The sequence below is a fragment of the Mytilus galloprovincialis genome, chromosome 2 (genome assembly GCF_965363235.1).
Source record: "Mytilus galloprovincialis chromosome 2, xbMytGall1.hap1.1, whole genome shotgun sequence".
Lineage (NCBI taxonomy): Eukaryota > Metazoa > Mollusca > Bivalvia > Mytilida > Mytilidae > Mytilus > Mytilus galloprovincialis.
Window position 1 is genome coordinate 77,232,819 of NC_134839.1, and position 26,957 is coordinate 77,259,775.

The 26,957-nt window shown below is 31.8% G+C and overlaps 1 protein-coding gene across 3 annotated transcripts in view; it reads right to left on the bottom strand.

The window, feature by feature from the left end:
* Positions 1–1,807: 1,807 nt before the first annotated feature.
* Positions 1,808–26,957, bottom strand: part of LOC143064440 (late secretory pathway protein AVL9 homolog) — a 31,899-nt gene continuing 6,749 nt past the window's right edge. Inside the window, exons 4-16 of one of the 3 annotated variants that reach the window (XR_012975249.1) lie at positions 26,001–26,072; positions 22,434–22,590; positions 21,630–21,709; positions 18,721–18,790; positions 14,744–16,020; positions 13,589–13,723; positions 11,609–11,747; positions 10,310–10,390; positions 9,644–9,758; positions 8,087–8,140; positions 5,964–6,031; positions 3,983–5,288; positions 1,808–3,916 (exon numbers count right to left, since the gene is read on the bottom strand). Coding sequence is in view for 2 of the 3 variants with exons in the window: in XM_076237268.1 (XP_076093383.1) it covers positions 5,191–5,288; positions 5,964–6,031; positions 8,087–8,140; positions 9,644–9,758; positions 10,310–10,390; positions 11,609–11,747; positions 13,589–13,723; positions 14,744–16,020; positions 18,721–18,790; positions 21,630–21,709; positions 22,434–22,590; positions 26,001–26,072 (2,346 nt within the window). In the remaining variant the exon portion in view is untranslated. The other 2 variants (XM_076237268.1, XM_076237269.1) reach the window with 2 other exon arrangements.

A 26,957-nucleotide genomic window follows, 5' to 3' on the forward strand; every position in this document is an offset into this window, starting at 1 on the left:
TCGGATAATAACAGTGTTATTCGGTCATTCGAGGTACCGACGACAATCAATATTCCTACGACTTTTTGCCATTTGGGAAATCTAAACTACTTGTCTTTAGAGATTTTCCGCGATTAAACATTTCATACGTTTGTTCTTTGACAGCTTAGCCAAAATCTCTGGGGATAATAAACTACATAAAGATTCCTAATGTGCCCTACTTCCTATGTGCAACTTCAAAACTTTTGGATAAGTCGACGATCATTTAAGGTTTTTCTGGTCATATTTTTTGTAATCAAGAATTAAAAGTATGTAAAAACTGTCCAATTAGTTATAAATAACATAATATCCAGCTAGATAATAACAATGGCACATATTTCACCATTTATTAAAAAAAACACAAATCTAGGGCGCTCACATAAGGCAGCTTAACTGCCTAAAAATAGGCGTAATATGCAAATGAGTACGCCTGGTCAATAAATAAACCAGACGTAATATCCTTACATAATACTACACTTATTTTAGTTCAGTGTATTAACCTAAGCTGTGTACTTTTGTGTATTTGATACAAACTTCTGTACTGTTGTTTTTATTTCTTATTGTTTGACAAAAAACTTGTAATATTAACCATTGAAGAAGCTAATATAGAAATAAATACATTTTATGCAAACAGTGGCTCAAATAAGTTTAAGTTTAAATAAGAATTATGACCATTATTTTTTCTTGAAATAAAGTAGCATTTTAACTAAGTTGTTTTTGAAAATTATTGTCTTTTGAACTAAAAAATGATAATACTGCAGTTGAACTTAAAGTAAAAGATTTTAATTTTAATTATGCAAGGATAAAGGTTTTGGGATTTTAAAAATTCTGATAGAACATAATACTTAATTATACTCACATTATTATTATTTACCCATGTATTACTTCTTTCCTTTTATTTCACAATTTTCATTAATTTATATGATTCAGTATTTCCAATTTCAGATTCTTCCAAAAAGCACAAAACAAGCAAATTATCCCTGAATATACGAAGCTGCCATGTGTCCAACTCTTGCAAACTAAAACCAAAGAGCCAAATTTTGAAAATAAAATCCCATGATCCTTTAAACAAAGCATTATGGGTATTTCTATTTACGCCATACCAACAGTTTTACGCCCATAAGAAAATTTACGCCTTGCTTATTTCAATTTACGCCTTGCTTATTTTAATTTACGCCAGGTTTCCTGTTTTTTTCTATGCCCGTAAGGACTACAAATTTATGTTTCCTGCTCCCTTACGCTTGGATCTAGACACGTAACTACCACTTACGCCTGGCTTACGCCTTATTTCTAGGCGTAATACGCTTTATAATTTCGTACGGACCCTTTAATTGTTGCTTATTCCCTTTCAACCAAAAAATGATATCTTGCATTTTTGTTTTGTAAATAAATTATTTTCAAAATCGTCCTTAGCAGCTACGAGAAGCTTTATCAAATATTAATTAAGGAATGTTTCTAATAAAATATCAAATTGGTCTTTGTTGTTTCAGTGAAGATGAACAGAATATTTACCCTGTTTAAATCGGAAATGAATTTAAGGTTTCCATTACAAAGATTTGTTAACATTTTCAGGAACAAACTACTATTTTCCTTCTATGTCAGAATGCGGTTTGAAATTTAGCGAACAATGATGAAAACAAAAGCTGTCATGTTAGTTGGTCATCAGATTCAACTTTAAATGTATCCACTACATTCCATTCTTGTAAATCTTGATACTGGGTTAGACATAATCTAACATTTCCTTGCTTCCCTTTTGGTAATTGACAAAGGAAAGACACAAGTCATAAAATATATTAAAGAAGTTTCAATGGTTTATTTGTAGATTTGCAAAGATAATTAAATAATAATGAATACTCAACTTGATAACAAGACAAGACAAATTGATAACAAGACAAGACAAACATAAATATGACCACGTAACATCAGTTCATAACTTCATATTGCACACTTTTTGATTAAAAATCAAGATACATTTCTCTTTAAGGAAAGTTCCACATTATTACACACTTCTTTCAATTCTTTCTAGATTAACAATATACCAAACCCAATAACTACAGGTATAACATTTCAACTATTAAATTTAAATATGTAAAGTGTTCCAATATGATAAATAATTTGAACAGGTAATGTTTCACATTTTTCAGTGGCGGATCCAGGGGGGGGGGTTCCGGGGGTGCGCACCCCCCCTTTATTTTTGCCGATCAATGCATTTGTATCGGGACATATGTTTTGCACCCCCCCTTTGCCCTGGGTGCCCTGGGTTAGCACCCCCCCTTTCGAAAATTCCTGCATCCGCCCCTGTTTTTGTAGGACATCATAGACTTTGTATTGCTATTTACTTAATATTTCTTTTTTCCATTACATTTTTCTTCTTTCTGGATAGAAGAAAGTATCTGAACAGCATCAGATAAGGATTAACAAAAATATTATGCAAGTTGAAATACTTTCTGATATGTTAAAAGACATTTTCCTGTACTATAAGTATAAAGTGCAAATACAGCATTAATTATTTTTCAGCAACATTTTCATACAGCAGTTTTTAACTCCTTAACAACTCTCTCTTTATATATAAAAAGAATAAGAAAAATTTGACATGGCCTTACAGGTGTTTCCTAAATACTAAACAAGCATAATAACAGGAAAAAAGTACCTTTAATTTAGATCATTTCAATCAGAGAATCATTATTTTCCAGCATGCAGTATTGTCTTACAAAAAGAAAGTCTTTACATCAAGTCTAGAAAGATATGTAAAAAATTTCAGGTTTGGCATGAATGTGAAAGTTACATGAGTCATGTTTAAATAAACTTTAAAATGCATTTCATTATCATTATGTTTACTGTTACTGTCTTATTAAATTAATGATTTTCATAAAAACAAATAAAAGTTATTAGGTGGACAACAACCAATTTTGCTCATTTTCTATTTGTGAAGGGCATATCTTCCGAATTAAAAAAGCTTCAAACAATGATACCATTTATTTTGTTCTCCCTGTACAAAAATTGAACAAAATGACGCAAAGAGTGTTTGTAAGTTCTACAGGGACATGCATGCAAGGAATGGGTTTACAATGTTTCAGACTTGATTTATTTGTAAGAGTATCATTTAAGTTATTTGTTATCACAGTGACAGATTTTCATTGATAGACTTCAAAAGTCCCTAAATAAATAGAACTAGAATTTCATCTAAAGTCAAATCTCTTAAAATCATCACAGCTATTGTTAACAATAATTCTAAGTTTAATTAAACTATTGACAACATATGATCTCAAATTTCTGGCAGTTTCAAACATCAAACATGATTTGAAATTAAACATTCTTTCATATTCACAAACCAACTGTTTATAAAAATAAATAAAATACAAAACTTATTTCATACACTAATTTTAAGTACATATAACTGAACACTGCATATTTTTATACATAAGCTCCCACAAGTCCATACAATAAACTGTTCTGTTTCTCAAACTCTATGCCATCTCATAAGTTATTGTCTTGTAAAGTCTTGGTCTTTTTTCAGTTTTAGGTTTTCTTTTCATTTGTTTATAGCTTTCTTTTGTTTGATAATTTTTCTTGTTTTCTTTTTAATTTATACACAGTCAGGTCATACATTAGTAACTTAGTTCCATTATCTTGACACACTACAGGATTAAATTTTGTATTTACACCAGACACATGTTTTGTCTACAAAAAACTCATCAGTGATGCTCGACTCCAAAAAAGTTATAAAGTAATCATTGTTCAATTTATCAAAAAATTGCTCATGGATAAAAATTAATCAATAAAGGGTACAAATTTGGAATGGAATTTAACTGATATAGGGAATTTCTAAGCATAGTTTGAGAATTAACTTTAGATGTGTAAATCCCAAGTCTATGATATGTTGTCATCAGTACTTGACCTACAAGTCATCAGTACTTGACCTACAAGTTATCAGTACTTGACCTACAAGTTATCAGTACTTGACCTACAAGTTATCAGTAATTTTAATTCTTTATTGGTTGTAGCTTAAGTTCTTAACACGACATAACTAAACTGATTTCAGTGCATATTTACCCTAAATTGGAGCTTTGATTTTTTTATTGACATATTTGTATAAGTAATGTGTACCATAGGGACACAGATGATGCCCCCACTTGCATACAACATTATAAAGGGACATAACTAAAGAACAATAAAAGTCACACCACCCCAATTTATACTTGAATTGAGTTTTGTGGTAATGAATATTGTGTATAGGTTGCATTATATTTGGTTGGGGCAAACTTAAGTTACAGTTTTTTTCAATTTTTCAATTTATAAAGGGGCATTACTAGTTAATGGTTAAAGTGACACTACCCAAATTCATCTTGATCTGTTTTTTGTGGTAATAATGCTTCATAAAATTTGGTTGAGGCAACTTAAGTTAGGGAACTGATTCTAAATATTTTGCAATTTTTTTCATTTATAAAGGACATTACTCGAGAATGGTTAAAGTGACCACACCAAAATTCAAAATTGATCTGTATATTGTGGAAATAATAATTGTGTATAAGTTTGATAACATTTGGTTGAGGCAAGCTAAAGTCAGAAAACAGTAACCAATTTTGGGACATACGGATGTAGGTACATACTGACCGAAAAGGGTAAAACTTATTTCCCCTCCGCCTCAGCAAGGACTACATGATTATATATCAATGTTGAATTGAAATATTTTTAATTATTCCTAAAACATGATTTAAAATAAATTGGAACCATATATTCTAGATTTCCCAAAGCAAATCAAATTTAAGATTTATTACAACTGTAGTTTGTAATTCATAAAGCATTTCCTGCATTGTGTGCAAAATCCCTTTAACAATGTATTTACAAATAACAAATATGGAACAAGAAAATATAAAAAAAATGTTTCTTTGTAAACTTTGTAATATGGAAATCTGAGAAACAGAAAAATTGTTTGAATGACTTCAACTAAGATACCTCTATAGACATGATAATATAAATTAGCTTGTTATGGAATGTACAATGATATTTATACAAAAACAGTTTGTCACCCCCTTAATTCCCCATGATTTGAATTCAGTTCAATTATGCTTAAATCTAACTTTTCTAAATTTAATATCACATTTCTCACAACTTTAAATGTTGAGATTTTCATGTAAGCTATATGAGGGTTTAACAATAATAGTATACAAGCTATGATTCTGGTTCTGATTTCTCTTCCTTCTTCCAATCTGTAGTCAAGTTACTGAACCATGAACTCACAGCTGATTTAGCTGTCGTTATAGCACCACCTATCAAAATAAAGTAAAGATATATTACACTTTCTATGTTAAAAACAGCTGATTTGTTCAAATAATTGCACAAATAATTCTTCAATGAATAGGCACGAAACTGTGCCTACACATTTAAAACCTGATATATAACAGCATATTAAATCTTTTCAGTGGCGGATCCAGAAATTTTCATAAGTGGGGGCTGACTGACTGACCTAAGAGGGGGCCCGCTCCAGTCACGCTTCAATGATTCCCTATATAAGCAATTTCTTCCCAAAAAGGGAGGCCCCCCCCCCTAAATCCGCCTCTGCTTTTGTCCCAGGTTTCTACTATTCATGAAAACAATACAGGCAGAAGAAACTCAATAATAATTTAAAATTTACTGCTTCCATGCTATACAGGAGTTTACATCAATTCATAATTTACAGTCTTCATTGACATGTGGTTTGGTTCAACATCATAATAAAGATCACTACAATCTATTAATGATATAGGACATAGTTATTTTTTCCTTATAAAAAGATGGCAAGGTACACATGATCTACTAGAGTATGAATTATTTTGACAGAAAAGGGGTTTACACCAATCCGGTGTCCATGCACAATTGACATCATTCATTGAAACAAACAGAAATACAAAATGTATAACTAATAAGTTTGCCTCTACTTCATTTATCAAAATATATCAACTTACCAACAAATTTTCCTGTCTGTGTTACAGCAGCATTAATTTTCTTACCCCTCTCTGTACTTTGCATGGAACTATCAAAGAAAAAAAACCTTATCGATTAAGCTAAATAAATTGGTGACACTTGCGTATCAGAAATCTCGATTCAGAGCTGGTTCATGGTAGTTCATAGCCTAGGCCTCTCTTATGTCCAAAAAGTCTTGTTTTTTTTTTTTTGTGCATTAGTATTCAACTGTTCACTGCCCCTTGAAACTTAATTTTGAATTAGCCCAGTTTCAAAATTCTGGATCCATTCTGCTTTTGTACTTATATGTTTATTTAAGAAGTGTACTAAGCTTGATGTATTCTATGCCTCAAAATACATGTATATGAGAAAATGTGCTAATACTCAGTGGTTGTCATTTGTTGATATGGTTCATTAATGTTTCTCATTTTTTTATATAGATTAGACTGTTGGTTTTCTCCTTTGAATGGTGCTACTGGTACAATAGTCATTTTAGGGGCCCTTTATAGCTTGCTGTTCGGTGTGAGCCAAGGCTCTGTGTTGAAGACTGTACTTTGACCTATTCATGCTACAAGTTTACACAAAATTATCAGTAAAACATAAAATGTAAGAGATGTAAACAAATAAAATACACATGGACTATTAATATCTGTAAAATCATTATAGTCTACACCAAAAAGCAGACAAAAAGGAAAAAAATATTCTTTTTCTTTGAGCATTTAAAGAACAGAGCTGCATTTTTTTAATCTCTCCAAATTTGATGAACCTGATATGGACAATTAACAAGTTTATGTCATGAAAAATTTAATTTGAATCCTATTCTTTTTTTTCCATTCATTTAACAATAAAGGTGAGTTGTAAGAATTTAATCATTTTTACCATTTTTTTTTCATTAGTTTAAATAAATAACAAGAGGCTGTCACAACGACAGCAAACCGGATTTATTTACATTTATTTGTGTCCTGGCAATATCACAAGAATCATTACTGATGAATGGTGAAAGTGAAAATCATCAATATCAAATTTGACCTCCATTTTGTCATCAGTATCAACATTTTGAAATAATAATATTTGAAAAGCTAAGATTGAATGGTTCATGAGTAAATGCAACAACGTGAATGGAAACGCCATTTTACGATCTTTCAAGAACCATAACTCCTGAACAGTAAAAGTCAAAATCGTCATTATGGAACTTGACCTCTATTTTGTCATCAGTAACAACATATTAAAATTTCAAAAGCTTTGGTTGAATGGTTCATGAAAAAATGCATGGACACAACGGGAAACACCATTTTTCAATCTTTCAAGAACCATAACTCCTGAACGGTAAAAGTCAAAATCGTCATTATTGAACTTGACCTCCATTTTGTCATCAGTAACAGCATATTAAAATTTCGGAAGCTTTGGTAGAACAGTTCATGCATAAATGCACGAACACGACTGGAAACTCCATTTTTCAATCTTTCAAGAACCATAACTCCTGAACGGTAAAAGTCAAAATCGTCATTATTGAACTTGACCTCCATTCTGTCATCAGTAACAACATATTAAAATTTGGGAAGCTTTGGTAGAACAGTTCATGAGAAAATGCACGGACACGACTGAAAACTCCATTTTTCAATCTTTCAAGAACCATAACTCCTGAACGGTAAAAGTCAAAATCGCCATTATTGAACTTGACCTTCGTATAGTTGTCAGTAATAACATATTAAAATTTTAAAAGCTTTGGTTGAACGGTTCATGAGTTAATGCACGGACAACATTTGATTGCCGCCCGCCCGACCGCCCGGCCGCCCGCCCGACCGCCCGCCCGCCCGCCGTACATCCCCAAATCAATAACCGACATTTTTGTCACAAAAATCCGGTTAAAAAGCCATGAAATGTTATTCCTCAAATTTTTGAACTAACCTGATGAGGGTCAAATTTGCTATACATCAACTTATTTCATGGCTTATTTTCTTGAGGAATAATAAATTATCAAGAAATTGAACATAAAATATATAAATTTCAGGGTTACACAAACTATAAATAGACTTTGTGATGGACCTTTTATCTACACAAACATCTTGGGAATTGGAACACTTATGTATATTATATATGTAATACGTTTTGTTTCATAACTTACTGTGCCAGTCTGACTTTGATATCACTGACTCCTAGATTACCATGGCAAGGATGTCTATAAATATAAATAATATTTTCTCCTTTTATTTTGTTTATTTGGTGCATATAAATAGTATTTCATCATAATCAAGTGGGAGATGGTGTTAAATCTAGTAATTATTCAGAGCATATACATTGGTTATCAGTCAATGAACTGTAAATGGACTATTTGGTCAAATTTTGCCTATAATTTTCATATTTGTCAACCTCTATTGTAAGTCAAAGATGCCTTTTTACAGCTGAAAGTTACAGATTTGAATTTTATGCTATAATTAAGAAGATAATTAATGAAATGACAAACAAACAAACTTTTGGCAGTTGTCAAAACAATATTTATAGCAGAAAATTAAGTTCAAATTTATCTTTTACAGTATTTCAGAGGAGGACTTTACTATTTCGACATCAAAAGTATTGGAACTAGCTATATAGAATACGGGTGAAACCAGGTCTGATACTGAAATCCAGGATCGGTTCTTTAAAATATTATACTAACTCAAATTTTATGGAATAAGAATCCAGCAAAATTATCATTAACAAGAATGTGTCCCCAGTACATGGATGCCCCACTCCCACTATCATTTTCTATGTTCATGTAAAATTAGAAAGATCATATCATAAGGAACAGGTATACTAAGTTTCAGGTTGATTGGACTTCAAGTGTATTCTACTACTATGTGTCCCCAGTACATGGATGCCCCACTCCCACTATCATTTTCTATGTTCATGTAAAATTAGAAAGATCATATCATAAGGAACAGGTATACTAAGTTTCAGGTTGATTGGACTTCAAGTGTATTCTACTACTTCAACCAAAAACTTTAACCTGAAGTTGGACAGACAAACAGACAGACGGACGGACTGACAGACGGTAAACGGACGGACGAACGGACACACAGACCAGAAAACATAATGCCCCTCTTCTATCGCAGGTGGGGCATAAAAATAGACATATTTAACCTTTTGGGGGTTAATCTGAATTATCTCTGAATGACGTTAGATCTGTCTCTGAATAAACTTCTGATGTCATGAACACTAATAACTTTTAAATTATGACATTTAATGTTCAAACCTCTAAGCAATAATTTGAGGTAACTTGTATAGTTTTAAGTGATGGAAGACAACAAATTGCTTATGTATGTATGTTTATTCCATTCTCTAAATCCAGTTTATAGATTTTTCTAAAAAATAAAGATTGTTGCCAGATTAATTTCAGTTTTAATGATTTAAAATAATCCTAGGGTATATTTGATTCTTTTTTATTTACACAAGTCAAAGTTGTTTCCTGGTGATAAATAGCAACGAAATAAGCTTAACACTGTTGTATTGTTAAGCCAGAAAATGTTGGGGTTTTTTTTTCACTTTTTTTCTAAAACTGGATACTACACAAAGTGTATTACTGCAAGGAAAAAAGGTTATTAATAGTGTTCAAGTTTGGTATAATATCTTTTCATTTTACATATATCCCATGGCCACTATCAATAATATTCCTTTTAAACTTTTAAGACTATATAAAACTAACCCTAATGGAATCCCACTCATTCCTGGATGAGTGTCACCAGACCAAACTCTGTAGCACTGAGTTGTCTTAAAGGATTGAAGAAATGGAAGTCCAAAATCCTCATGTAATTTCACATCTAAAATGAGAAGGCTTCTGTTAACTTTTTATAATTTGAAAAATAAAATAAAATGTTACCCATTAGTACACAGCTATCAAGCCTGCTGATTTTTCCAAAAAAAAATTATATGTGTCAGGTGCATAAATACAAAAGTGAGTTATTATAGCTTGTCAAATAATTAAATGGAAATTATTCTTTTTTTGAAATTGCTGGATGCCCTTTCTGACCTAAACAAAATTTGTGATCTAAAAAAAAATGTCAATGTGAGATTCCATTCTCACAAAAAATCATAGTATGCCACTAACGTGACTAATGTTTCAAAATTAAAAAAATAAAATTTAACCTTAAATAGCCCAAATTTGTGACAAAGTATTTATGATATCTTAATGATACTGTAGACAGAAAGCTATCAATTGAAATAAAGTATAGAATTGAAGGAACTATATATTTTTATTACACTAGGAAATCAAAGTAATAAAGTAATTCATTGTAGCCAATGTAATAAACTATTTTGCCATTCAATTGTAACCAGCTGTAGATAAAGAAAAATATGTTAACATAAGACTGACCATCCTGTTTACAGGTAACCAATAAAGACTGTAGATAGACTTTAAACTGTGCTCTTAACCATTCATCTCCACCTTCCCAGCCTGAAAATAAAACAGGGTCAACAAGTATTAAATCTCCCGCCTTTTTCAACTGAAAAAAAAAATGTTATCGAATGGTGTCATCATACATCAACTGTCAAAAATTTCATGAACTCACCACTAATTTTCACAGCAAAATAAATATCAAATACAAAATTAATTTATTACAGTAGACAATAGCAGACCATGATTTACTACTACACACATGTATATAAATACACCATATTAAACTTAACCTTAAAAGAACCATTCACTTTACAAGCAAGCAACAGGAGTACAAAATGGAGTGGAGGGATACAAAACTACTGCAGCTGCAGCAAAACAATAGCAGGAATAGGAATTCAAGTCCCAAGCAATCCACATACCATTCTCTTTTCATGGAGTTTTGACCACTGAATGAGTAGAAGTATCTTTCATTTGCATTTAAAAATAAATCAAACATTTCATTGTATTGCATTAAGTTTAGATACTGTATTTAGGAAATTTTATAAATTGACTTATCTCCCTTTATCAATAACTGGGGGAAACCCATAAAGTTGCATGCAGCATATATACCCCATTCCTAATTAGAAATATTAGAAACAAGGGTGGATGTCTAACAGATACACCAAGCCCTCACACATCACTGTGAAGCTGATGATCAAATATAAACTCATTCTGTCCAATGGTACGTGAGAAAAGGGTGACTTCAAAGTTTTTGATAGAAAGGATTGACAAAGTGAATGCCATATAGCCATGTTCTAGAAAGGGGATATAATATCCATATTATACTTTCTGAAACTTGATAAAAATGGTTTTCTTGACTAGTATGGTTATACATATACACACAACAAACATCTTTTTTATAAATTAAATAGTTTTCATCATAAATGAATTGCTAGACATTTGAAAAATCTAAAGAAAGTTCACCTTACTAGCTATGTACTCTATGTTTGATATACTCACAAAACAAAGATAGAGAAAATAGCTGACTGATATAAAATAACTAGTCAATGTCTACTGTCAATTCACAAATTATTGCATGCATCTATTATTGCAATTTTTAAAGAAAGGACAAAAAGTGTAATTATTGCGATTTGAAAAAAAACTACATACAGATGTTTCTGTTAGCAGAATGTGAGTTCTTAACATTGTGATCGCCACACATTATTTCCATTAATAGCACCCTTAAAATAATTTCTGAATTTACAGTAAGTATATTTAGTCCAAATTAACAATTACCTGTTGTTTCAAACAGAGAATCTTCACTGTCACCAACCACAGCCTTAACAAGTATATCAGCAAATCTGAGATCAGCAGTTGTAAGGTTTAACAGTTTCTGTAACTCTTTGTCATGGAAATCAATTTTCTCTTCAGATACCTGAATTAAAAACAAAGATAAACACACTGTTCTAATCAAGGATAACATTTTTGGTTATTAGTTTCTATTGACTCTATCTGTTTCAATAATAATGTGTACAACAGGTCTGAAAAGGTCCCACTATAAAGGTGATTCTGAACACAGGTAGTCTGTTTGTCAGTTCTCCTAATTGACCCTGTAATTACTATTAGAGATCCCTTTTATAGTGGTCTACTTAGGAGGGACGTCAATTGTTATTGACAATTTGAAGTGCTAGCTGAAAGAGCACATTTATCTGTGCATAATTTGAAGAACCTAGAAGTTTTTCACATCTTTAAGTTTAAATTACATTTTATTAACTGTTAAGCTAAATACTTTTAATACACGAATTCGAAGTTATCAGTCAGAGCTCAGACATAAACAAGTTGATTTTTGTTTTTGACCTAAAGAAGTCAAAACATGCATTTATTAAAAAAATGCGTTTTCAATTTTAGACTTATCTAAGTTAGAAAATGACAGACTTGTTTAGGTCTATTTATGTTGATGAAAAAACATAATTTTACTTGGTGGCCAAAGTACACCACCTACGACAGCAAAAACCTGTCTGAGAGTTCACAAGGACTTGAGCTATCTATATTTAATTATCTAATTGAACATCCTTACGAAACACAGATGTTTTACCTCATTAAGTGTGGTTCCAGGTGGTTGCATTGTAAGGTTAATTAACATTATCTCTGATTTTTTAGACCCTCATTCATATTTTTCTTTAGAAGACAAAGCATTGTCTTTCAATGTTGTCATTATTTGATTTAGATGCATGACCTTTTTATAAATATGCGTGGGTCTTGAAGTTTACCAATTTTGATAACTTATCGACTTGTAGGAGTCGATATTTGCAACTTTTTGATTCTGGTCAATTATTTCTTGCTTAACAATATTTGACTTCTTAAAGTCTTATTTTGTCTTGCATTAAAGGGAGACAAATCCTAAAACTTACAAATTTAGACCTCCTGATTCAAAAGCAGATTCAGTTTTCTTTATGTCTGAGCTCTGACTGGTTATTTTTCACTAAAAACACCAAAATTTCACTTTCAACATTATGCTTTGCATGGGCAAAAGACAATTTTGTCCTGTATAGAACAAGTCTATGATTGACAAAGGGAAGTTATTTGTTTGAAAAGTTTGTATTATGGCAAAAAAAATTAAGAACTCAGGGTTCTCACTAAGGCAAGTCCATGAGTCCTGGACTCATCAAAATCTGTCTGGACTCACCATTTTCGAAATTGGTGAGTCCACAGTTGCATCAAGATTTAAATATTCTGTATAAACTGAACACAGTTAAACACAAATATCATCATTTTACAGCAAAAGTTTAAAAGTGATCTGAATTTGATTTCATTTCATTGCTCTGTTAGGAAATGGAGACTAAAATACTTCTTTATATTGCAATGAAATATTTTCTTCTTGCTGTTGGACTCCTCATACCTAAAAATGATGAGTCCCTGGACTCGCCTTCAAAAATCCTTAGCAAGAACCCTGAAATTTAGTCTGAACTTCTTATAATATCCATGAATACTAACTTTCAAGTTGATATGACCACAACTTTCTTGGAAACTGAGGATTGAGGAAAAGAATAAACAGAATAAGAACGAGAATTTCTCGTTGCATTGAAGACCTGTTGGCGACCTTATGCTGTTGTCTGCTCTATGGTCGTGTTGTTGTCTCTTTGGCACATTCCCCATTTCCATTCTCAATTTTAGATAAAGGTAAATTAAGAGAGACACACAGACCATAAAATATAACCCCCCCTTTTTATACATGTTATAGTAGGCACATAAAAACAACTAGTCTAGACACCTTACCTCCACCACAGCATCTGTTAGGTGGCGCTTCTGTCTAAACAAGATGTTTGTAGCACCAATCACAAATCCTCTTATATTCACATCATTAAGTAGGTCATAATACTGCAGAGACAAATATGGATGGCATATATAACCCTGAAAACAGAAGAAAAACATGTACATAGTAACATCAAGACATTTAGCATAGCAAATTAAATCTCTTTATCCATTTTGCACTTAATAGACTTGTTTTAAAACTAGTCATTGGATGTATAATAACCTATAATTGTTTAAATATTGTCATTTCAACTCTGGTGGATAGCTATCTTGTGTTACTGGCAATCGCACCTTAAGTCACTATTTTTATAAGATCATTTAACATGTTTAAAGATATAAAACTATATTATAATAGTCTACATGTATATAATTCCACTTCATCTGGAGAATTCCTTTATAACGGTTGCATCATCTAGGACAAGATTTATAATTTACGATAAATGACTGCTTTCATATTTTACCCACCAATTATCATAGCTAATAAATGTAATGCAAAAAGCCCTGACATACAGTGCTCAAGTCCCCTTAACATAGTTAACTTGGAAAAAAAAGCCCAAAACCTTTAAATTTACGAAATGTGCAAAATTTCCCTTCTTTTAATAATAAATACTGACATATATGATGACTTTAAATCAGTTTAATTGAGGTCTGCAGCTGGCATGTCAGTAACTGATAGTAGACCTAAATGTTAATGAACAAAGAATGTTATCATTGATATTTTGCTCCTGTTTTTTCTGCCTTTAAACTAATTTTAACAGTAAGAATGGCAGTATACTTGTTTATTTTACATTGGCTAGAGGTAAGGGGGGATGCCAAATCTTTCCACCTGTCCCAAGTGATTAATCTATGGCCATTGTTAATCTAGTACACATTTGGTTAAGAGCCAGCTGAAGCTAACCACCAGTTGAGCAATTATCTTACTGTGTTGAAGACCCATTGGTGGCCTTTTGCTGTTTTCTGTTCTTTGGTAGGGTTGTTTTCTATTTGACACAATTCCCATTTCCATTCTCAATTCTATAAACATGATAAAGGACAATTTATTTCCAACCTTTATGTGCACATTCTTCCATTTTCTGAAATATTTTTTGTTAGTATTGAAAGAAACACAACAAAACTCACCTTGGTAAATATAATCAATGGAAATCCACAATCATCCTGCTGCAGTTTTGGAATAGTTGGTACTTTGACTTTCAAATCTTGCATCGGTATCATTTTATTATTGTTAGCCTTTCTGTTCCTAATTTTCTCCTTAACATTAAAGCCACCAAAAGCAGTACTTAACTTATTTTTAAGAGCAGCTGCTTTTTTGCCAGGACTGTCTTTTTCCTCAGCTTTAGAATTGTTTTCAGTGAGAGGTATATCTGTAAATGAAACATCTTCCTTTTTCTCAACATCTCCATCCAGTAATTGACTAGTTTTTGTAAATGGGTTTTCTATTGGTTGACTTAAGCGTTCATCAGCTTCTGACTTTTTTTCAGCCAATGAATTAGCTGCTTTTAATTGTTCTGAATGATCTCCACTAGAGTCTAGGTTAGGATCTATAGTAAGGAGAAGTGAATCTTCCTCCCAAGAGAAACAATCCTCCCGGTCTATTTTCTGTATACTCTCTGGTGAGTCAATATCCTCTATACTATTACTTCTTTTTAAATCTTCTAAATTCAATGATAATTCTAAATTCGAAGATTTTTCATTTTCATCAAACTCTTCACATTTTTCAGCATATTCCTCAATATTTACCACAGAACTGTTATTTTTAATTATCTCCCCTGTTTGAACAGCTTCAATGTGAGTAATTGACTTCATATTCATAAACGGGTCAGACTGAATAGAATCTGCACTAGTTGGAGTTTTTGGCTGTTTTTCTTTATCACCTTTAGTAGATTTTTGTGGTGTTTGTGTGTTTGCTGTCAACTTTGTCTCACCAAAATTATGTTCACCAATTAATATACCATTGCAAAATCCAATAGGACTTGATCCACTTATATCTGGTTTAGCTATATCAGCGTTGTCTATATTATCACAATTATTTAAATCACTAGATTGAGTAGATGATTTCTCAGCCTCAGTATCACAGCTTTCTTTGACCTCTGCTTCAACCCTAACATAATCACTACCTACAGTAGAACCTTCTGAATCTTTGTCTACTTCACACTCTCTATCAATAGTCAGAGGTTGAGGTTCCACACTTAAACTTCTGTTCAGTTCAGCTTTATCACTGGTCTGTTTGTTTAAACTGCTGTCAGAACTTGTTTTAAGAACAGGTTTTTCATCATGGTAGTGAACCTCTAGATATTCGTCACTTTCAGTACTGCCATACATTGCTGGGTGTAAGGTTGGTGATAGTAACCTCTCACCTCCACATGTAGCAGCCTCCTCTAAACCGTACTCAATCATACCTAAAAGAAACACATCAAAGTATTTATAGACATGTACAAGTGGCAAGTCTTTCGCACATGTTACTTATTTTTTTGTATATTCCCATGCCTCACTTAGACTATCATTTTTCTTAAGAAGTGAACCATGAAAAATTTAAGTTGGCATATTATTCCAAATATTTCATAAGGAATATGCATACTAAGTTAAAAAAAGGTTATCTGAACACAACTTCATTCATAGTATACAACCTTAAGGGGGCTCGAGGGTATAAACCTTTTTCTTTTAAATATATGATTTCGCTTTTTTTTTTTATAAATGAACTTTATCATATACTTAATAGAAAAATAAAATTTAAAGATGGGGTCACCATTCATTTGAGCTCACAATCTGCCTTCGAAAGAAGCATGCATTTTTTGTTAATGTCTTTTTTCTATTGAACTAATAGGAGAAATAGAGGGAATATGGAAATAAAAAAAAGAAAGAAATTACAGAAATGGCCTAAAGGAAAAGATAAGCTATTACAACTGGCCCCCTATTTTCGTTGAAATTAGAATGAATAGATTCCAAGAAACATGATTATTTCTAAAAATTATAGTGTATCATCTTACAAATAAACTGTTATCACAGAGATATGTCTCGCGTTTTTGTAATTTTGATGATGCAAATGTTGAAATCAAAATAGCAATACTTTAACATCTTACACAAGTTAAGAAAATATTCAAAGTCAATGAACCATGACTGAGGTACATGGCTAAACATTCTCCATGTAAATGAGATGTGCCAATGCTTATACAACTGCATACCAAATATCATTGACCTACCACTTGTGGTTCCCCATAAACTGACCTAATCACAAACTAATACATGTAAAATAAGCAAAAGTTTCAAAGTCAATAGACCATGACTAAGGGGGCGCAGCTAAATTATTTCCATGGAAATGAGATATGCCGATGCTTACACAACTGCATACTAAATATCATCGACCTACCACTTGTGGTTCCCCATAAACTGACCTAATCACAAACTAATACATGTAAAATAAGCAAACGTTTTGAAGTCAATAGACCATGACTAAGAGGGCGGAGCTAAATTATCTCCATGGAAATGAGATGTACCAATGCTTATACAACTGCATACCAAATATCATTGACCTACCACTTGTGGTTCACCATAAACTCGATGTCGCCGGAAACAGCATACCTATGTCTCACTTTTTGACTCCGTCAAGGCGAGAAAAAAATCAATATAATTTTTCTTTTTCAGTATGTGAAAATTATAAAATACCCATTTCATTCTCTTGAAAAATGTAAATTTTATGAAAATCAAAAGTGTTTGCGTCTGTTTGAGCAATTTTTAACTATGAGTACCACAAAGATATTTCAATGTGTTGTATGGTGTAAGTAAATAATGTACTGTTTTTAATAAATTCATGGTACTCGCCTCGTCTCATGAAAATTTAATAATATTCTACACTGAAAATTCCTTGTTTTATGGATAAGTCGATAATATGTGAACCAAGGACCAAAACAAACTTCCAAATCTGCACAAGTATTTTATTTTAACTCAGGTGTTCTTGATTGAATTTCAAAACTTCAATGCTAGGAAGAAGAAAAGCTTTTTTTTCCTATGTTATTTTTGAAGTCGGGGAAAGTGAAGGAACAAGTGATTTTTGCAACATTTTGAAAGTGTCGCTGACAGTCAGTGGTGTCAACAAACAACCAGCAAACTCTACATTTAACAAAATAAAATGTATGTAGACAAATTATAACCCTTTTTATCCTGGTATATAAGTAAATGAAATGCATCTATTTAAATGGATTTCGAGTGGAAACAAAACTTGAAACGAGATTACCTCCCCTGTCAATGGATTTTAAAGGAAATTATTTGAAATACAACTTTTTAGATACTCTTAAAGATAAAAAAAATCTTAACACATTAAATAAAAAGATAAACAATATGCCTCAAATTGAAATGCTGTGAGGTTTTGATAAAATTTGAAACTTTATAAAAGTGTAGGCAAATATTGTAAACCTTTGGAAAAATAAAAAGTCGAATATATATCTATATTATTATCTCGAACAAAAAGGTAGAGTCCGACTTTCAAGATCCCAAAATAAAATGTATATGCATGCTTCATTGAAAGAAAATATTTGTATTTCGAGCCTCCTAAACAAAAACTTTCAACTGGGAATGTATTGATTTCATACTATCATATTTCCAAGTTCATTGAACCATGAATGGGGATGTAAATGCAATTTGGCATCAAATCTACAAATTTCACATCATAATATACCATAAGCTATAAGTTTAACACTGTAATTAGATTCTCTGATATTGTATTTATCGATATAAATTTTTATTTTGTTGTCAATAAATTAAACCACAACTGAATATTATTGCTATAGACCAATGAACATTCATTGTCCTACATTTTGTTGATACATGTACCTATATTTGAATTTGCACAAGATCATGCTTTATCCGACTGGTTATGATGTCTTTACAATTAAAAATTGCACACCCGCGAAATAACCCCCTTTACAGTATAAGGAGTTTAACCACAAAGTTAAAGTTTTCCTTTGTTTAGGTCAAAGGTAAGGTACATACAATTAAGAAAAAAGGTGAAAAAGTATGATTTTATATAATATAGTTCCTTTTTTACTAGGATTGAGGTATATAATATTTCCTATTGTTTTAACTAATTTTTAGATAATGCTTACCTGGAAATAATGATAAAACTGATAACAACGAATTACACAACCTTTCAACAGGTGTACCAGAAAATAATACCTGTAAAAATAGGAATAAATGTTGACAGGTAACAATTACACAACCTTTCAACAGGTGTACCAGAAAATAATACCTGTAAAAATAGGAATAAATGTTGACAGGTAACAATTACACAACCTTTCAACAGGTGTACCAGAAAATGATACCTGTAAAAATAGGAATAAATGTTGACAGGTAACAATTACACAACCTTTCAACAGGTGTACCAGAAAATAATACCTGTAAAAATAGGAATAAATGTTGACAGGTAACAATTACACAACCTTTCAACAGGTGTACCAGAAAATAATACCTGTAAAAATAGGAATAAATGTTGACAGGTAACAATTACACAACCTTTCAGCAGGTGTACCAGAAATTAATACCTGTAAAAATAGGAATAAATGTTGACAGGTAACAATTACACAACCTTTCAACAGGTGTACCAGAAAATAAAACCTGTAAAAATAAGAATAAATGTTGACAGGTAACAATTACACAACCTATCAACAGGTGTACCAGAAAATAATACCTGTAAAAATAGGAATAAATGTTGACAGGTACAATTACACAACCTTTCAACAGGTGTACCAGAAAATAATACCTGTAAAAATAGGAATAAATGTTGACAGGTAACAATTACACTACCTTTCAACAGGTGTACCAGAAAATAATACCTGTAAAAATAGGAATTACACAACCTTTCAACCGGTGTACCAGAAAATAATACCTGGAAAAAAAGGAATGAATGTTGACAGGTAACAATTACACAACCTTTCAACAGGTGTACCAGAAAATAATACCTGTAAAAATAGGAATAAATGTTGACAGGTAACAATTACACAACCTTTCAACAGGTGTACCAGAAAATAATACCTGTAAAAATAGGAAATGTTAACAGGTAACAATTACACAACCTTTGAACAGGTGTACCAGAAAATAATACCTGTAAAAACAGGAATAAATGTTGGAAGGTAACAATTACACAACCTTTCAACAGGTGTACCAGAAAATAATACCTGTAAAAATAGGAATAAATGTTGACAGGTAACAATTACACAACCTTTCAACAGGTGTACCAGAAAATAATACCTGTAAAAATAGGAATAAATGTTGACAGGTAACAATTACACAACCTTTCAACAGGTGTACCAGAAAATGATACCTGTAAAAATAGGAATAAATGTTGACAGGTAACAATTACACAACCTTTCAACAGGTGTACCAGAAAATAATACCTGTAAAAATAGGAATATATGTTGACAGGTAACAATTACACAACCTTTCAACAGGTGTACCAGAAAATAATACCTGTAAAAATAGGAATAAAGGTTGACAGGTAACAATTACACAACCTTTCAGCAGGTGTACCAGAAATTAATACCTGTAAAAATAGGAATAAATGTTGACAGGTAACAATTACACAACCTTTCAACAGGTGTACCAGAAAATAAAACCTGTAAAAATAAGAATAAATGTTGACAGGTAACAATTACACAACCTATCAACAGGTGTACCAGAAAATAATACCTGTAAAAATAGGAATAAATGTTGACAGGTACAATTACACAACCTTTCAGCAGGTGTACCAGAAAATAATACCTGTAAAAATAGGAATAAATGTTGACAGGTAACAATTACACAACCTTTCAACAGGTGTACCAGAAAATAATACCTGTAAAAATAGGAATAAATGTTGACAGGTAACAATTACACTACCTTTCAACAGGTGTACCAGAAAATAATACCTGTAAAAATAGGAATTACACAACCTTTCAACAGGTGTACCAGAAAATAATACCTGGAAAAAAAGGAATGAATGTTGAAAGGTAACAATTACACAAACTTTCAACAGGTGTACCAGAAAATAATACCTGTAAAAATAGGAATAAATGTTGACAGGTAACAATTACACAATCTTTCAACAGGTGTACCAGAAAATAATACCTGTAAAAATAGGAATAAATGTTAACAGGTAACAATTACACAACCTTTGAACAGGTGTACCAGAAAATAATACCTGTAAAAATAGGAATAAATGTTGGAAGGTAACAATTACACAACCTTTCAACAGGTGTACCAGAAAATAATACCTGTAAAAATAGGAATAAATGTTAACAGGTAACAAAATCGTAACACAACCATTGAACAGCTACCAAAATATAATACTTGTAAGGTTAACAGGTAATAAAACATTACAAAACCTTCAACAGATGTACAAGAAAATATTACCTGTAAAATGTAAAAAAAAAAAGTAATTAATGTAAAACAGGTAACAAATCATTATTAAACTTGTGTATGGGAGTACCTGACAACAACACAACTTTCTATAACAAACATGATTGTTTCATTAACAAAAGTGAAACCAGAAACCACCTCACTCCCTTTTATGTAAGTCATTGTCACTTGGGAATTGTAAAATGGTTCTTTTTGTGTTTTTTAGAGATATATTTTGATTCACTAGTTTTAACACATTAAATGATTATTAAAACCATCTGATTAAAACATCACCTTGTTTTCCTCTACATATTTCAATTTGTAGCACAAGTATACTGATTGGAATGCACTAGTTAATGTTTTTCTGACACCATTATACATATACTGGAATAGAGTTTTTTTCAATTTTTTTATTGTGTAATTTAATCCTGTCATGTGTGTTTCCATGTACTTGTGAGTAATTGTTACTGTTTTTTGTATATTTTTTTGATTTTTTAAAATCTAGCTACCTATGAGGTCAGTGGTATTTCTAGATATAGAAGTTTGAACCTTGACATTCCAAGAATGATAGTGACTATATTGGATCTAAGTTTAAGTTTAAAGTTATAAAAGTGGTTTCTGAAATGTTATAGTCACAACATACCCGTCTTTCCAATAGTATTAGTTTAAACAGTACCACAATCTTGTGTTTGAATTCAACCACAACATCTCTCACAGACATTCCTATAAAATAATATTGGTAATTTCGTTATGTAATTATTCTGTTTTCTTATTCTGAGTCCACATCTTCTTATATCAATCACACAGTAAACACAAGAAATAGAAATATAATGTCAACTAGACTTAAGAGTGCAAATCCTGAAAGGCTTGCCTTACTGATCATGGTTGATTTTATATTGGAAGTCTTTAAGATCACATCAAAATCAAAATAGATGATCTTCTCCTCATAGTATGTGACTATATAATATCTATCAATGTAAGGTTGCTATACATTTATATTTGATTAAGCATCTGGAAATAAAAATTGCTAATGGTTTGACTGATAGAGGAGGGTTAAACTATAAGCTCCCACTACTTCACACAATGTAGTTTGAGATATAAGTATTAGTATAAGTTCATAGGAGTTGGTTATTTTGATTGATGTGGTTTGTTGTACTGTGCAGTATTCATGGTAGTTCTATCTTTATGTTTTTACCATATCTTTAATTCAGTTGCCTTCCCTGTTTTATTACACATTGACTAGCACTTCTAAATGAATATTATCAGATTCTAGAGTAGCAATAAAATTTCCAAATGAAAATATATTTTCCTGTTTTCATATTTTCTTAAATGTAGAGTATGGTTTTCAAATTTTTCTGATTTAAGAAATCTCCTGTAAAGCTGTCAGTAATGAATTTGTGTCTCTTATTTCTTACCTAAACACATATGTGATCCTTCTTTCTCTTACCTAAACACATATGTGATCCTTCTTTCAAGCTGTCACTTAATGAGGTAGTAAGATTTTTGTAGGTTTCCTCTAACAACTGCACTTTACTGAAATCTTTTTCATCAAAGTATGCATGTGTAATAAGTTCTAGTTTGGTTTGTATCAATCCAAAAAGAGGCTAAAAATAAATATAATTCATTACAAAATAAGCAAAACATTTCAGTATAGAAATCTGTTAAATCACCTAATTATCCTTACATATCTTTTCACAAGTGAAAGCAAACTATTGAAATCTCAATTTCTAAAGACCAAATCCATAATCTAATGCTTAGTACTGTGGAGTCATTATTTTTCATTGGGTTCCAATTTTCGTGGATTTCGTGAGTACAGGTGAATGTTCAACGAAATACAAGTTTTACACAGACTTTTATGCAGACATTAGCAAAACCATGAAAGTGTAAGTTTTCCTCAATCCAAGAAAATTGGTACCCACAAAAAACTAGAGGCTCTAAAGAGCCTGTGTCGCTCACCTTGGTCTTGTGCATATTAAATAATGGACACGGATAAATTCATGACATAATTGTGTTTTGGTGATAGTGATGTGTTTGTAGATCTTACTTTACTGAACATTCTTGTTGCTACAATTATCTCTGTCTATAATGAACTTGGCCCAGTAATTACAGTGGAAAATATTTTCTACAAATTTACAAAAATTTATGAAAAATGTTAAAAATTAACTATAAAGGGCAATAACTCCTTAGGGGGTCAATTGACTATTTTGGTCATGCAAACTTATTTGTAGATCTTATTTTGCTGAACGTTATTGCTGTATACAGTTTATCTCTATCTATAATAATATTCAAGATAATAACAAAAAACGGCAAAATTTCCTTAAAATTACCAATTCAGGACAGTAACCTAACAACGGGTTGTCCGATCCATGTGAAAACATCAGGGCAGATAGATCTTGACCTGATAAACAATTAAACCCTGTCAGATTTTCTCTTAATGCTTCGGTTTTTGAGTTATAAGCCAAAAACTGCATTTTACCCCTATGTTCTATTATTAGCCGTGGCAGCCATTTTGGTTGATTGGCCAGGTCACGCCACACATTTTTTAAACAAATTACCCCAATGATGATTGTGGCAAAGTTTAGTTTAATTTGGCCCAGTAGTTTCAGAGAAGAAGATTTTTGTAAAAGATTACTAAGATTTACGAAAAAATGGTTAAAAATTGACTATAAAGGGCAATAACTCCTTCAGGGGTCAACTGACCATTTTGGTCATGCTGACTTATTTGTAAATCTTACTTAGCTGAACATTATTGCTGTTTACAGTTTATCTCTATCTATAATAATATTCAAGATAATAGCCAAAAACAGCAAAAATTCCCTAAAATTACCAGTTCAGGGGCAGCAACCCAATAACGGGTTGTCGGATTCATCTGAAAATTCGAGGGCAGATAGATCTTGACCTGATAAACAATTTTACCCCATGTCAGATTTGCTCTAAATGCTTTGGTTTTTGAGTTATAAGCCAAAAACTGCATTTTACCCCTATGTTCTATTTTTAGCCATGGCGGCCATCTTGGTTGGTTGGCCGGGTCACGCCACACATTTTTTAAACTAGATACCCCAATGATGATTGTGGCCAAGTTTGGTTTAATTTGGCCCAGTAGTTTCAGAGGAGAAGATTTTTGTAAAAGTTAACGACGACGGACGACGACGACGGATGCCGGACGCCAAGTGATGGGAAAAGCTCACTTGGCCCTTCGGGCCAGGTGAGCTAAAAATGAATCCACAGTATTTGAGCTTTAAATAAATTTGACTCATGTACATGTCTTGCCATGGCCGTTTCCTTTATGTATGTTTTTATCCTTTTTTTTCCATTATGAAAATTCAATGACAAGAGATGTATGTTTCAGTAAAGATCATGTTGTTGGTTTTATTTACTTTTACTTTAAAAAAAAAATAAGAAGCAAAACAGAATCCTGGACCTTAGTTTTTACATGCAATTGATTAGAATAATGCATACCTGATGAAGATGATTTCCAAAACTATGATCAATTGGACTTTAATAAAGCACTTACATTGTTATAATGATAAGGAAGGAAATGATTGAATATAAAAATTTATTTAGAATATAATTTATATTTAGGAAAAGGTTTACAGAATCTTAATATACAATTCATACAAAGGATTCCATTAGCAGGAAACCAGTTTGCCCAACCAGACAATTTAGTTCTTCACTTAAAAGTTCAGTTCCTAGAACAATGAGTATAACAACATTTTATTCCTATCTGTAAACAGGAAGTGGCTTCACAGGAAAGGTGAGATTTGCTTACACATTTAAATTGAACAATATCATGCTGCAGGCCAATATATAAAATTCCCATTCATAAAAGCAAGGAAATTCAGACTGAGTTATGTAGTTACTACGTCTGCTGTAACTACAAGCTTTGCAGGTAAAAATTGTTTCATACAAGTCTTAATAACTCAATATAAGGGCAATTAAAATAAATTGATAGATTTTCATCCCCGTCCGCCCCTCTGAAATCGTCCCGCCCCGATTTTTTTTATTTTCTGATTTTGTTCATTTCTGTTACTGGAAACCGTTGATAACTTTGTTACATTCAAAACTTCCTGTTTCAAATTTCGGCTATCAAATTTCTTCGAATGTTTAACAAAATGATTAAGTAAACATATTCTGCTGCTATATGATGACAACATCGTCTACCGAGAACAGATATTGATTACGAGATGGGCATGAAATATTCGGGTTAAGAATAATACGCTGTGTCAAAGAACGCATATCACAAATTTCTGTGATTAGAAAACGTTTTTTTTTTTATTTAAACCATGATGACTTTGTGTCAGACAACTTGGACTTCGAATAATATCAAAAGCGCAAGAATTGTGGAACACATTGGTACAAAAACATGACAGTTAAAGAAATTGACACCAGCACATACTTACGAGATTTACGACGGCATATTGAAATAAAAAGTCGGCAAACATACACATTGTATAACTTATAGCAGCCCTTAGAGTTACCCATGGCTGTCGTTTTTTGTTGACAAACAGCAATCAGCCTCTGTCCAACCATCAATAAAGTCAATAAACTTCTTTCTGGTTGTGGTCATGTTTTACATTGTAATTTTATTTGCATCTTATACAAGAATCTTAAAAGCACCAATCCTTTTATTTTCATTAATGTTTGAGTTTTCTCTGTACTCTGTGCTTATTGACTTGTGTCGCATACAAATGAATTTCTGCATTCTATGCTCACTACAAACCATCGTTTTGAAAGCAAAATAAATATGATGTACGTTGTCCGATTGAAGAGATCATTTTCATAAAATCCCCCCCCCATTTTTTCAAAAATCTGGATGAAAATCCACTAATTAAATTTAGTTGGCCTAACCAAATATGGTCAAATCAGAATTAAACAAAAATAAAAAACAGGTTAAAAATATCAAAGCAAAAAATAGAAATTTGGTTAAATCTTCAAACAAGTCTGTCCTGTACATTTGCCAGTTAACATTTTTGTAATTATCAAAAACACACACTTCTGTGTACTGCACACTTACCAGTTTACTGAGAACACACACACTCTTCTGAACTGAACTTCTTGTCACATCAGATGATTTATTAACAAGATCCTACAAATAAATTAGTGAAACTTTTTGAAGGTGAGACTAGGCATGTTGATTATTCAATGTTTTTTATTCATCATATATCAATGTAATGAAAAACATTTTTTGAAAGTTCACAAAAAAAGGAAAGAAAGTATCTAAACCCGCTGCATTTGTGTGCACCTGTCCTTACTCAAGAAGCTGTTGTTAAGTGGTTGTCATTTGTTTATGTGGTTTATAAGTGTTTCTCTATATTTTTATATAGATTAGACCGTTGGCTTTCCTTTTTGAATGGTTTAACACTAGTAGTTGTTATTTTGGGCCCTTTATATCTTGCTGTTTGGATGTGAGCCAAGACTCAGTGTTGAAAGCCCTACTTTGACTTATGATGATTTACTTTTATTAAAATTTATCGAATTGTTACTTGGATGGAAAGTTGTCTCGTTGGCACTCATACCACATTTTCTTGTATCTACTTATGACCTATTTTCACCAAAAATTATAATCAAAATTAAAAGTCTTCTCTTTAAACTGATCTTTGATAGTTCAATCTGGCTCATTCATAATTTGTTTACCCACTTCTAAGAAGAGACATTGTTACTGTTTTACCCACTTCTAAGAAGAGACAGTGTTAACATACATAACTGTTTTACCCACTTCTAAGAAGAGACATTGTTAACATACATAACTGTTTTACCCACTTCTAAGAAGAGACATTGTTAACATACATAACTGTTTTACCCACTTCTAAGAAGAGACAGTGTTAACATACATAACTGTTTTACCCACTTCTAAGAAGAGACATTGTTAACATACATAACTGTTTTACCCACTTCTAAGAAGAGACAGTGTTAACATACATAACTGTTTTACCCACTTCTAAGAAGAGACAGTGTTAACATACATAACTGT